Below are 14,520 nucleotides of genomic sequence, written 5' to 3' on the forward strand. Positions count from 1 at the left end.
CAGGGTGCTTGCACGCTGCAAGTCAGCAATTCCTGCAAAATGGCCAGTTGATGCTGATGAGGTGGATGCACTAACCTAGCGCAGACTACCTTATAGCCTAATAATTCCAATATTAATTTCCCTCACTGTATCGTATTCTTAAGTACTTAACTTGTTAGTAAATTCCTGTTCTAATGTCTTAATTATTCAGAGCTGTGATAATCCAAAAGTTCTTGAGTAAATTTTTCACCAAACTTTTTAATTTTACCACAGATCCAGTAAAGCCACAACATAATGTCTTTAGCTATGCTATTTTAGAAAATCAAGCTCCATCTTCAATAATTTGCTAAGAAAGATGATATGATGTTATCTATTGTACATAGTAATTTGTATTATGTGCAAATACATTGCGTTACTCAAATCACGTTAATGAAAATAATCTGAATTTGTTCCAATAAATATTTTTAAGGAAAAAACATTGTGCATCCCTTTCCTCCTTCCAAAGGTGAAGGTTGGAAAAAAAAGCACGAAAATGTAGTAGTGTGCAGAAAAAATTGCATTTTGTTTTTATTTCACTCTGTAGAAATAATTTTGCAATATATTAAAATGCTATATATAAAACATGGCACTAAGAGGATAAAAATCATGGTGAGCTACATAGTGATATAAGTTTGGAAAGCTCTTGATAGGCATGAAAAAACCAAAATAAAGTAAAAAAAAAAAAAAAACTCCAATAAGTAAGCACTACAGAAATTCTTAGCAATGCCCCACACAAATTAATCACAGATGTGTTGCAGGGAGTAGGTCGACACCCGAAAAGATATGTTTGATTTAGGATCAGACTGATATTCTCGTAGTATTTTAAATAAACATGTCATGGTCAGCAAGAGAGACTCCATACTGCAAGTGGATATTTACTACAAATAAAGTAATAATGAAAACCAGTCTTCAACTAGTCAGCTATAAACACCCAAGGGCATGCCTTTGTTGACCAAAATTGTATACTCGCACATGCGCAGAACACTGCAGCCATCAGAAAGTCTGCTCGCGATGTAGTTGCCACCTGATTTCTGATTGTGACAGTTTTGTGGCAGCATACTACCATATCTGATTGTGTGTGCATTGCATTTATATAAATACATGCACGTCAACTGCTAGAAGACAAAATTTCGCATCATGACGTGTCCTGTCTTGTGTGTGTGTGTGTGTGTGTGTGCGGGCCAAGCCTTATGAATTATGTGTCTGTGTTTGGCAGTGTATTGACTTATATTTTGCTATTCACCATATAATCTTACCTGTAGTGTCGACATTCTAACACAATGCCAGGAAACAGACATGCCTAGCAGTGGCAAACTGAACAGAAACTAAAGTAATCCTAACCTATTTCCTAAGTTTAGACCGGCTTGCACAGTTGAATCTTGAGGCACAGGAAAGTATTACTTCATTTGATTAACTTTCAGAGATTTTGCTAAAATTTTTCTTTCCTTACTGTACAGGTGGGCCATAATCCCTAATGTATGGAGGTTTTGTGAAAAATAATGCATCCTGAAAATTTACCTGTGGGCCAAAAAACAGTTTACAAGCCGCCTGCAGGTTGAAAATCATGTTGCAATTTTTGTTGGAAAGTTTTTTAATAATGATTTGAGGCTACATAAATTTAAGTTTTAACTTAAAAACTGCAAAGTCTGTACGTGTCAACATTGATACAGTTTGTCTCAACTGTAACACACTTAAGGTGTCATTGTCATTTTATCAACAGCCAAACATGATCCCTAGTACTACCGGAACACTTTACAGACTTGCATGTTAGTCGTAAGCCAAAAAGTACAAGTGTGCATTATTTGCACATTGAGTAAATCAATCCAACTCATGTAGTCAAACCATAACAGTTTAATTTACATATCTCTCCATAAAATACCATACAAAAATAAAGATGTTCATAATTAAATTATTTAACAATAATAAAAAAATATATATATTCCTATATCCCTATACTAACACATACAATTGAACATATGAAGTAATGCATAGTGCGAGCCAAACATCTTGCGAGCAAGGGTCCAAATATAAATGGAAACACGTTACTCAGAACAAACCAGCAGAGCCAAATACTTAGTGTGCAGAGTCTTACAGAACCAAATAGTGCTGTCTTCACACAGCCTGGTTGTAGGTACATCAATCATTTTAATACGATGGTGGGTGTATCCACATATCTCTCACTACACCCAATATGGTTACACATTTTTGAACTTGTATAGCACTTGGAGAAAAATGCAGCGCCCAAGGAGATTTTCCAACCTCCTTGGCCGTGCCCTTCAAATACCTTCCTCTACTTCCCCTTCCAACCCACTTACCTCTTACGCTCACTTGCCCACACACAAACAGTTCGCAAGAAGTTTGGCCTGCGTCAAAAATCATATGAAACTATTGTTTCAAATACAAGTCATCACCAGAAGTTAGGTAATTGTTGTACAGTTCACTACCATCCAGTCTTCCAAATGTTACAAGTTAAGTTATGCATTCCTACCGTACATTATGTTTTATATTCTCCCCCCCCCCCCTTTTCTGTTCATTGTTGTAGTAAGCATTACAGGTAAAGATATGTTCAAGTCAAATAGTCACATTTAGATCACTTTAAGGACAGTATCTTGAAAACATTTGTTTAGCCTTAGTTATTTCCTTTTAAAGAATGAGAACAAAACAGACTAACAGTTTCAAACTTATCAAGGCAAAGACAACACCAGTCTTAAAACAATATACAGTGGCTATCCTGCTCTGCCATACCTTTGGCAGCATCGTACTAGAGCCATCATGAACACCAACATGAGAAACTTGAGATGAACTTCTGGATGCTATGCATAAAAATAAAGCATCAGATTGTTTTGTGGTTTCATCCACAACTAATGGTACATTGCCCAGTAGATCATCTGAACTTACTTCTATTCACATTCACAGTAGTCCACCTAGTTATATTTTATTTTAGGAAACAGCATATTCAACAAATTCAGCTTCGAGCACACACAGTTCTGAGAAAGGCCTGTTAGGAAAATAACACAAATATATAGCTGTGTGGTTTTGAAATTTAACACACAAACTTCAAAACTTAGCGAATTACATCTTTACCATTCATATTCACACTTATTATGAGGTGTATAGCATAAAACTACAAATGAAAACTGGCAAAATACAGCACATAGATTTTACAAGTCATGGTTACAACAATCTACCATACACAAAACTAATTTAAGCAAATTATAACTATGGTATACAGAACATTTTTTCTCTTTATATTGTATATATGTATTGTGTGTGTATATATATATACACACACATATATAAAATAAATCGTACATTTTGAATTTGTAAAAAATACACAATGATTGTGAAGTAGATAACTTATGACTTACATAATAATGTAACTATCACATGAACTAAAAATTTCTAAAATTCTTCAACGCAAAATTTATTTAGAAGACTTTTTTTTTTTTTTTACAAAATTTGAAACTGTACGGCAGGAAAGTTTTTTTTGGCCTTACTAGTAAATACTAACTTATTCAGACAACAGATTTTATTGTTCGGCATGGCTAATGTTTGTCAAAACACAATTCTATTAATGTGGGTTTGGTTAAGTGTCATGTCAAAAACATAACAAAAAATATTTAAAGGTTTTATTTAATGTATACATTACACAAACACATTCATGCAAAATAATTCAGATGAACAGGAAATAACCTTCTTAAAGACATCTCATGAAGAGAGAGTTTTTCCAAAAGCATATTAACTACAGCGAATTAACTCGACACACTGTGGTTCCGACCATTCTGTAATTCTGTACCAATCGAGCCGCTGGTGTTCAGAAAATTTTGGGTGCATTCTGGCTGTTCACCTTGTCTACAAGACTGCATTGCTGTGCCCCACACATTTTTATTTTTCTCAGAGTTTATCATTACTGGTGGTTTACATTTTAGTAGTGTTTCCTGGTTCCCAGCGGATTATAGTTCATATTTCCACACTTGGTATTCCCATTAAAACTATTCTAAGGTTCGATAATCTGGCAAGGACAAGGTTCCTAACGAGCTGGATTATCAACCTCCCACAGTAATAACATTTGCAAACTACACAAAAACTAATGAACCGTAAAAAAAAAAAACCTCTGCATGAAACTGCCAATTTTCAAAGAAAATTAATACTAAGTGCAGCTGATGACAGCAATGGTCCCATGTGAGGAGCAAGGAGGTGACTGCTCCCTCCTTCATAGCATCCTCAAAACTTACATTTTTTTACATTTTAGTACTCTTAAAATTAAAATTTAAAAAAAACCTTACTTCTGATAATGACTTATCAAGACACCAGAAATACCTTTAAAAAAGTCTCCCAATTCCCTGGAAGGTATTCCATACCACCCAAAAACCTCAGGTCATCGCATCACCTCTCCCCATAATTCGAAACTGGTTCTGCCAGTGGCTGATGATGAATTAAACAACCAATGGCAAAAATATTCTATTCACAATTTCATGAACAATCAATAAGGCTAGCCAAACTGACAAATATTTACGCATTGATAGTTATAGCGATTAAGTACTTGCACAACACAAAACAAGCACATCGGCCTGGTTTAAACATCTCTGAATACCACATTTCCATTATTATTATTATTATTATTATTATTATTATTATTATTATTATTTTTTTTTTTTTTTTTTTTTTTTTTTTTTTTTTTTTTTTTTTTTTTTTTTTTTTTTTTAAGTTTGTGAAAATTTAATTTTGCTGTAGTTGTTGGGGTGAAAGGTATAAGGAATTCAAAAATAAAAACCAATAGTTCAAAAAATTCTAAAATAAATGTTGAAACATTTTACCCCCTTCATAAAGCGCACTGTAAATGCTTATTGCATAGCGGTTGAATTGGGAAAGTATTACAACATAATAAACAGTAGAAAATAATATTTAGTACAATATGGTTAGCACACACATTTTTTAAAATTTTTTATTAATTACATGAATTGACATTTAGAGATTCTAGTTGGCTGGAAATGTAACACCATATTAGTAATAACCAGAATCAAGCATGCGTTAAATGAAAACAAACTCTCGTTAAATTAAATTGTGTGTGTATAATACTGTGTTATGCTTGTGAAAGACTCATGTTGATTGCGTCTGGGCCTTTGCTCACACTGGTTTCAATCTCTATAAGTAAAGCACGCTTCAGAAATTACAGACGCATGAATTTTCATAAATTGATACTGGTTGAAAGCAAAAGAAAAATATTCTGTACAAATACATACACACAAAAAATCAATGTAAAAAATTTCAGTCTCAAAATTTTTAGTCACAACCTCTTAAATTGTAGTAATTACAGATATTAAAAAATTAAATTCTTGTTAATACATTTAAATGTTTTATAATGACAACAAAAAAGGAAATGGCACCTTCAGCATTTACCAGCTGCCAATAACTTCCACAGCCCAACATATGCTGGGAGAGCTACACAAAAAAATTCAAATAAACTTTTAGCAAAACTTAATCCCAGTCAGAACCAATAAATATGCTACCAACACACAAACAAACCCTTTACCATTATTTTACATAGAAGATGTTAATGAAAACACATATTCAGTTCCAATGACTTTCTATCAATACAATATTCAACTGTGCCCCTCCACTCTGGGTTTAGTTAATTCTAACTTATTGTTGATAAAAAACAAATCCTGGAAGCATGAACTGACCTATATAAGGAAACACAGTAGTGTGCAGAAAACCCAGAGCCAGAGCGGAGTGAGTGAGAAATAAATTTTGCTTAACTCCTACAAGCATTAGCTGCAACTAACTGGCTTGGTCTATATTGCTGTTTTAAAAGAAAATACAGTACAGGAATAAATTCCTTTAGAACTAATCCACTGGGAGAGGTAACAATGTACATGTATTATGGTACAACTACCAAATGTTTAGATTTTATCCGAGGTTTATTATTATTTTTTATTATTCTTATTCTTTTGGAGGGTAGTAATGAAGTAAGTGATCAAAGTAATCAAGTAAGTGTGACCAAGGTAGAAGCGCAGGATCAAAATAAAGTACTCTTGCGGAGTGGCATTGCTAAAACGCTACCAGACAGAAAAGCAATAAGACAACAAGGGAATAGTATTCCCATGCAAAAGCGACTACATCTCGCCACAGGCAGTGATCTGTCTCTACGCGGTGCAACCAAGAATTCCGAGTTGCCAGGCGAGAGTCGGTGACTAGCTCGTACGCGCACTGGAATGTAACAGCCGCAATCCAGCTGGTGCTCGTATAGTTCAGGTGCCATCCATGGTGCCGAAAGGAGGGAGGGGAAAGGGGCGGAGCTATGCCAAGGAGGAGGAGATAGTAGCCTCTGATTGGCAATTGATCCTTAGGAAGTAGAGACCCACAAAAAATAAAGAGACCTGGGCCGTGCTGCCCAATGGTTCCCAAGACTGCTGGCAGACGGCACGCGGGGGCGCTCAGACTAATGACCGGCCTGTGGCTGTAGTCGCCACCTGGCGGGAAGGGGAAGAACTATCTCTGTCTTAGTAATACAGATGACAGACAGGTCGTGCATGAGGGGCACTAGTAGCATGCTTGGGGGCGTGGCTTTGTTCCACCAGCAGGGGAACTGGATTTAGAGACAGTCAACGGGCCAATGCTTTGGACACCCGATTCTAGGAACACCAGCGAAAAACGGGGTGGGCAAGAGGGTGCTAGAGGAAGAGTTGGCGTAGTGGGAACTTGACGAACTTAGCGTCTTTGACGTGCTCTGGCGGTGGCGAAACGAAAAGCATCTCCATGCCTGACCAGAGTTTCCTAGTTCAGACGACATCTTAGGAGGCTCGTGCTCCAGTAGGGGCTGACGGGAGCAGTCTCGCCCGCAGTCACGGTGAGAGGGAGGAATTACATCCAAGCCGTGAGATCAGGAGCAAAGAGAAAAGTAGGAGCCTGGCTGAGTTAACGTGGGTCTGCACCCTCTGTAATAAGAAAATGTTTATTTTAACTTTCAGCAAAAAAATGAACACTGATCAACCTATAGGGGAGAGAAAAGGAAGGAAGTGGGGTGAAAAATATTTTCAAGGCACACCAATATTAACTAATTTTTTTTTTTTTTACATCTTGTTGAGGTCATACATACAGACCTACATGCACCATACACGTTGAAGTGTCCCGAGATGTCCATCAGGACATGAGGTTGGAGTGGACACCAAAGATTGCTGCTGGAGAAAGAGGTCGGGGAGGTTCGGAGCGAATCCCGAAGGCTGCTTCGTAATCGAGGAGCTCGAATGAAAAATGATTTTAAACTTACGTCTTTTACTGGTCACCTTCTCCCAGATTACTCTGGGAAGAGCTTTCTCTGAAGTTGACTGTTGGCCATTGTTAAACGTACAACGTGGTACAACTCTTGTTGGTGTTATACATACAAGGAGGATGGGAACATAACACAGCAGGGAGGATATTAACACATTTGGTACCTACGCATCAAGTTCTAGAGCTATCACATGTGTACATACTGGGTGCGGAAAGCGACCTATCGTGTGTTGTAAACTTCCAGAGTCCATAGGTATACGATGTTGCTGTGGTGTTGGTGTGTGTCTTTGGATCGCACAACAACATGGTACTGGCAGAGGCCAAAATGGTGGACGTGCCAACGTCACGAAAAGTGGGAAAGGACTCGGCCACGGCCCATAGTGGAGAACCCTGTGAGCATTCGTGTGGAGTGGTTTCAGGAAACCATTGATAATGGAATCCGGATGAACGGGCCGCCCTCCTGAACTAGGGTCCAACATTTAGCCGTAGCACCACCTCCCTCGGTACCAACCGCACGTTTCTCCTGAAACAACACACCAAACTACTGCTTCTAGCTTGCAGAAGACTCGAGTGGAAGCGTCAGCAATTCAAGTCTGAAATAGAAGCTGTTCCCGAGTACAATGCTTTGAAGTTTTCAGGCAAGCATGTGTGTGATGGAGCAATGGATTCTGTCAGCATGGCAACACTAATCTTTCATCATTACTAGGAGTCTGCAAGTACTTAAATATTTCCAATTCAAATTGATTAATATTATGTTCTATTCAAAATTAATTTTTTTTAAATATATCATTACTGGTAGATACAGCAAGTATGACTCATTATTAATTAAATTTAATATAATTTAAATCAAAGAGTTTAACATATATGAAACCATGAATAATTATTCAGAAATTTTGATTTGCTTTCTGCAACATAGTATTTACATGCTTTTTATATATAAAAAAACTATATGTGTTTATTATTTATATGTATAAATTTTTTCATTAAAAAGGGTTGTGCAGCAAATTTCCTTAAACTCTTTTAAGTGTTTGTAAACATAGATTCACTTATGTTTAAATTTTATTTTAAAAATATTCTATTTTCACAAAAAATTTTATATTAAATTTTTTATTTGATTTACATAAAAATATATATCCACAGAAGCTTAATAATAGTGTTCCTGGTACTAAAAATTTGAACATTATGTTTACATTTGTATCTCCTAATCACAATTGAAACATTGTCCTTTAAATCCTATGGACATGGAATTATACCCTCATGAAATGCTTCACTGGGGTCCACAAGTGCTTCCAGGAAGCCCACTGGCCAATGGAAACATCTGCCATGTTTCTACATGACATGCAAAAGTGCAGGAGGGAAATCAGTAGGAATCTAACAACTATTTATAGGAGGCAGACCAAAGCTCATACACCGGCCCAACTAATGCATAAGACAGAATACGCTACAAGAATACCAATGAAATAAAATGATTACTTTTCCATTAATAATATCATAAGAAAATAAATGCTACATAAAGTTTCCAAATAAAATAATAAAGATAAGATGGAGAAAATTTTTAACTCCCATAGTTACGGCTACTTCATGATTCACACTGTCCCATAAACAACTACTGCTGGTGACAGGTGCAAACACTCACCACAACTTCATTACTGGATCCGTACACGGCCAATGTACGAGTTAAAAGGAGAGCCAAGGTAATAATAACCATTATAAACTTCGATATCGCTGATCCCCGTGAGCGTTCCATCCTGACAATGCAAGCTGCCTGTGATCTGACCACTAGAATTCACATCCAGCACTATCACCCGCGATGGAGTCAGTGGTACAATGCTCTCAAAATGCCCAACCTACAAACATAAACATAAAAAAGAATTAAAACATAACATCTATTACATCTTAAACTCATGACAAAATTAAAATTAAGCCATGAAAAATAAGCACAGAAGGTTAGATCAAACACAAGAGAAACCTAAAACATACTTTGGTTTATATTATATTAATATTAGTATCAAATTAATAAAAATAATTCATGAATGTAATAATAAATGTTTTAACAAAAAATAGCTCCTGATTCGAAGTTGAGTAGCACCAAAGAAAGAAAATGATGCAGAAAGTCCCAATCTTTGTGCCAATCAATGACACGTGCACATTAAAGTAAAAGGTCACGAGACCTTGTGTTTGTACACAATAGAAACTTGATGTGCATGTTTAGAGATCATGGATGGGTCAATGATGGTGGGTATTGACCCTTGCACATCAGTGACTTATACTTCATCCACTACAAGGACATGTTTATCCCTTTGCACTATGGCACACTTGAAATGGATTGGCTGTGTAGCTGAAAAACACAAAGTACACCATGATCCATCACCTGACAACATCACAGGCACTTTGTGCTCCCAAATTTCTAAGGTAATTAGAATTACTACTTTAGAATTGTGGAAAATACTAGTATCTGTACAGATATTATATTTTAAAATAAAAAAATTAATTTCTTAATGCAAAATAAAGAAAAATAATATTTTATTATGTAATTACAAAGACTTGAATACACTAAGACAATAACTCAAGTAATGTAAAAGAAAAACGAAAAGCATCATAAACTTGTGTAGTTGAGATTTTAAAGCTACAAACTGTGAAATACGTAGCCGTTAATTGAAGCATTACCACGTTTTTTGCGTCAAGTTGGACAAGACTTTTGTGCTGCAAGAGTTATACGTCGTCAATTAAGAAAATAAAGACTATATCCACGTGAAAAGTCATATGAAGAGTCGCCAAGTGCAACTGCTATTATTTTGCATTTCAAATAAACGGTACGAGTCGTCTGCTGGGCTTCGCAGCGTCCGATGAAGAAAATCGGCAGTAAGTTTGCAATATTCTTCAAAAGGACCAGCTTCAGAAACTAGAGTGATGAACAAATGGTGCTGTTAGTAGAATACTACACCTGCATTACGAAGTTGGTTGAGTAACTAAGAGGACATTACTGAAGCAGTTGAAAGCAGTTTGGTTTTGTAAATCAGGTACATGTTAGTTATTAAGAGTGTGTTTTTATGTACTAGGGATCATTGTATCCCAAATGTATGTTTTTTCCGCTTCCTATACGTGCAGTAGGTGGCGAAGTTCAATTTAACTTATCTTTTTGCTTCTTTCACAGAGGATACTACTTCTAACAATTTTTTAAACATTAACTTTGCTTTTCCCCAGATGTCCTTATATAAATTAGAGACTCAATTATTTTTTATTCTCTGAGCTGAACTAGCTGTGGGTTTTCTTGAAAGGATTATTTTGAGTTAACAAGTTGCCTATGTTAAATGTAATAATTCTCTTGAGATTTCTTTTAATATTATTAATACTATTTACCAACCTGAAGGCAACTCAATTTGGAATAACATGAATGAAAATTCTGTTTCTGTTTAGATTTCTATTTGTAGCGATGGTGTAATTGATGTTTGTGCAGAATCTCTCTGAAAAGTCAGTATTTTTACATTCTGAGAAATGGTGTATCTCTTTGACTTACACAAATTATGACTGACAGTTCTCAGAATTTGTTTATTAATTATTTGAATTAAAGTCAAGTAAATTCAATGCAGTATTAAAGAGTAAAGCCTAGATATTGGATGGCACTCATAACAGAACTAACTCAGGTGATTTTTTACTAAGCCATAACTTGTGACATTTTTTTCAAAATAACTGAATTTTCACTGAGTATTTCTGACTGTGGATACAGTCATAGGTGTAACAGTTCTTTAATGAAAATAGTTGTTATTTTGATTACAATCTTTACTTGCAATAGACAGGTAAAATTTTATTACAGACCCTCTATGAAGTTTGAGTTAAGATTAGATAAAAGGAATCATTCCATTGACTATACTCTTCGTAAAGGTACAGTTAGATTCTCTTTTCAGCATGAAAATAATTACAAAAATATAGACTTGTAACAGTTACCTGTTGTCTCTTGACAGCTTTCTCGCAATTCTGTCAATTTATTACAACTTACTAATCAGTAACCAACCTTGTCTTAACACATGCTTATCCTCCCTTATTCAACTTAATTTTGCCATAAAAATTTCCATAATGTTCAGTTCAAGGTGAACCAACTGTAGCTGATAGTGATGGCCCAATATCCGATAAGAGTATTGATTATTGGTACTTTTTTCAGTTATCGGCTATCGGTAAAATAAATTCGATATTATCTGTTATTGGTTACATAATTTTCTCGAAGCTGCTTGGAAGATAACAAGGGAAGTGTTTGTGTAACGCATCTCAGGTTACTGGCACGTACGCAATAAGACACTGGTTTTGCCAGTACTTCTGTGCCTGCTTCCTGTCCTGCTTTATTGCTAGGCTGATAGGCTGAGAGGGGGCAGGAGGGGAGCAGAGAGAGGGCTATGCTCACTTCTCACCCCCTATTCCTGCCTAGGGCCATAACTAAACGCCGGCTATGGGCAAACCTGTTTTCGTTTTACAGGAAGGTTGACAGTTTTCAGGCCTCTTCAATCCAAATTATTATTTTGTTTACTCTACATTTGAGAGAATATAAATGTGGTATGCAGTGCACAGACTTCACTCGTAAGCAGTGCCTGCTTGATTTTGGTTTCGTTCAAAACAAGGAGCAGAAAAGAAAAATTTATATAGATCTGGTGGAAAACATAAAACAAAATATCCTGACATGCTCAGAAATGTTTTAGGCTAAATAATACACAGCAGATCCGAACGCCAGCTCGCCCTCCTTACCACTTTTTCTCCATCCCATGGGTAGTAACTATGCAGGTGATGTTCATGTGAAAGCTCAGGCAATTATCTTTTTCTGCCCAAATAATAAAAAACAGGGGGTCATCTTGTGTGGTGATAATCTTTGAAGGGGAGGGGGGGAGGCCCTGAGCCATTTACTTATATTGCAAGGTCCTACATTTCAAAGAGGGGCCTTATTGAGGTGGGAGGGGAGTTATGAAATGGCCCTCCAGAGAAAAACAGCATTTCGGGAGCCATCCTTAAAAAATATCTAAATTATAACTCTTTAAAACAGGATTGATGTGAACTAAGCTGTGAGTTGCAAATGAACACTTTAATTTTTGAAAAATTAAAATATAAATATCCGGACAGTAATATACGTTTCACTGCCAGTAACGGTTAGTTTGGAAAGTTCGTGGAAAGGTACGCGATGTGAGTTCAAGAACACGCCCGAGCGGGCAAGCCAACCAGCCGACTGACGATAAGTACACAACCACCTATCTTCCGTTACGTGGTGTCGTATTTGTCATACAAAGTATTCGATGGTAGTGTTACGCATGTAATGTATTGTAAAAAGTTCTGTGTAAGCAACTAGGTGTGTGCCGAGTATTTCCGCCTGCCATTGCCCCCTGGTGGCGGGCCACTCATCGACTTAACCATCGCCGTGCGGGGTCATTGTCACTTTCAGAAGTTGGCTGCCTGCGCAGCCCATTACATCATGGCCACATGTCCAAGTGGTGACTACAGTAGACTGTTACGAAGCCAACGGGTATAAACGAGGAACCCTGGCCACACACAGCAATGAGTCGGCAGGCAGAACTCTACGAGCCACGCAGCACCTGACTGCAAGAAGCTGCCTTCACACCGTACCGGCCGGCGCCCGATCGTGGACCTGCAACATCATGCTGCTCGACAGAGAGGCGTCCAAGACTTCATCGGACTTAGCCGTCGTTATCTGGTAAGACGATTTTAGTCCAACTTCAATGACTTAGCCATCTCCGCCGTGTACGAGTGCAGCAGCAGGAGCGAGTACGCCAAAGTGTAGGGGTAACGAGTAACGAGTAATACGAATGACGTGAACGAGATAATAGTGCAGTACGACTGAGACTTTTGAAACTTGGCAACTAAGAAGCCAAGGAAACTGAAACCGAGTTTGTAAGCGAACTAAGGGACTGCTACAGGTCTCTGTTCACGAGCGAAGTCTGGTCTATGTGAACTTCAAACTTTAAGGCGATTATGTATGTTAAGATTGGCAAGCACGAGGTGTGGGTGGCATAGTATGAGCTACAAATGAACTGACTGTTTTGCCGAGCAGGTGTGTTCGCTGGTTTGTGGAACACTGGCAATTTGAACAAGTTAATTAATACAAATTATTGGAGAGTGTGCAGCTGCGAGTTATACTCGCCGTCCTCGAGATTGTGGAGTGAGTCGGCAGCGAGGCGCAGCACGAGCACCTAGGGGCAGACGCCCGGGTGTGCCGCAGCAACGAGTGGGACCAAGCCAACGAGAACGTCCCGGAACGAGTACCGGCCGACAGCGAGTGCTCAGCTCGCTGTGAGGAATTAGATATCCGCGTAGCTCCACAGCAGTGAAGAAGAAACAAAAGACGAGTGACTTTTGTTTAAAACGCCTGGTGAGACATTATTACCAAAGAGAAAACCTGAATAAATAGAAAATAATTTTCTTAGAAGTGATGTCATAATATTTTGAAACTGGAACTTTAGTGGCGCTTGAACTGAAAATAATTCATGGTTAGGTATAACAAATAAATGTTAAATTTTAATGTTATAAATTTTTTGTGATAAAATAAATTAATTTTTAAATACCAAGTTCTGTATTAATGAAAGTCAAATGAGCAGAAATGTAATTAAATTAAATGTTCAGCATATGTGTTGCAAAGTAATTTTGAAAACAAAGACCTTATTTATATTTTCAAAAAAATATTATAATCGTAATATTTAAAGCTGAGGTTTTTTTAAAGAATTTGTAATTTATCTTGTATTTGCAGCTGAATAATTAAGTGTAATCTTGTGTTTCACAGAAGGTGATTTTGTTGATGAGTACGACTGTACATGATGAAAATTTATGTTTGTTTCAAAGAAAGTTTAAAAATAAAAGTGTTTATACACAAAGCACTTGTTTCGCTCTTTATCATTGAGTGTTACTCTATATGTATATTTATATACAAATGTAAATAACATTTCCCTACACATTTTAGAACACATTAAGTAAACTAGCCTTTCTATTTATGGAGGTTTATGATTTAGAATACGCAATTTCAAATAACACAAACATTTTTAGGAACACATTAGTCATACTACTAAGTGAGTAATAGGTGTAAATATTTGCTACCTACCATCTATACACCACTGGCATACAAGCACGGGTTCCTCTCAAGAACAAGGTGGGGAAAGCGAAGATGGTAAAATTGTGCTCTGTCAACCCGGCTGACGGCTGGAACCAGCATTAACAACACACACACACACCTCACCAAACTTC

General features: G+C 36.9%; 1 protein-coding gene across 4 annotated transcripts in view; it reads right to left on the reverse strand.

The window, feature by feature from the left end:
• Positions 1-1,604: 1,604 nt before the first annotated feature.
• The window catches only part of LOC134535827 (adipocyte plasma membrane-associated protein Hemomucin-like), a 77,725-nt gene continuing 64,809 nt past the window's right edge, over positions 1,605-14,520 (reverse strand). For 2 of the 4 annotated variants that reach the window (XM_063375126.1, XM_063375125.1), the window contains exons 8-9: positions 8,996-9,137; positions 1,605-7,813 (exon numbers count right to left, since the gene is read on the reverse strand). In XM_063375126.1, coding sequence (XP_063231196.1) covers positions 7,770-7,813; positions 8,996-9,137 — 186 coding nt within the window. In that variant the 3' untranslated portion in view covers positions 1,605-7,769. Of the gene's footprint in view, positions 7,814-8,926; positions 9,138-14,520 lie in introns of all 4 variants that reach the window. The other 2 variants (XM_063375124.1, XM_063375123.1) reach the window with 1 other exon arrangement.

Source organism: Bacillus rossius, chromosome 10, assembly GCF_032445375.1.
Source record: "Bacillus rossius redtenbacheri isolate Brsri chromosome 10, Brsri_v3, whole genome shotgun sequence".
Classification (NCBI taxonomy): Eukaryota; Metazoa; Arthropoda; class Insecta; order Phasmatodea; family Bacillidae; genus Bacillus; species Bacillus rossius.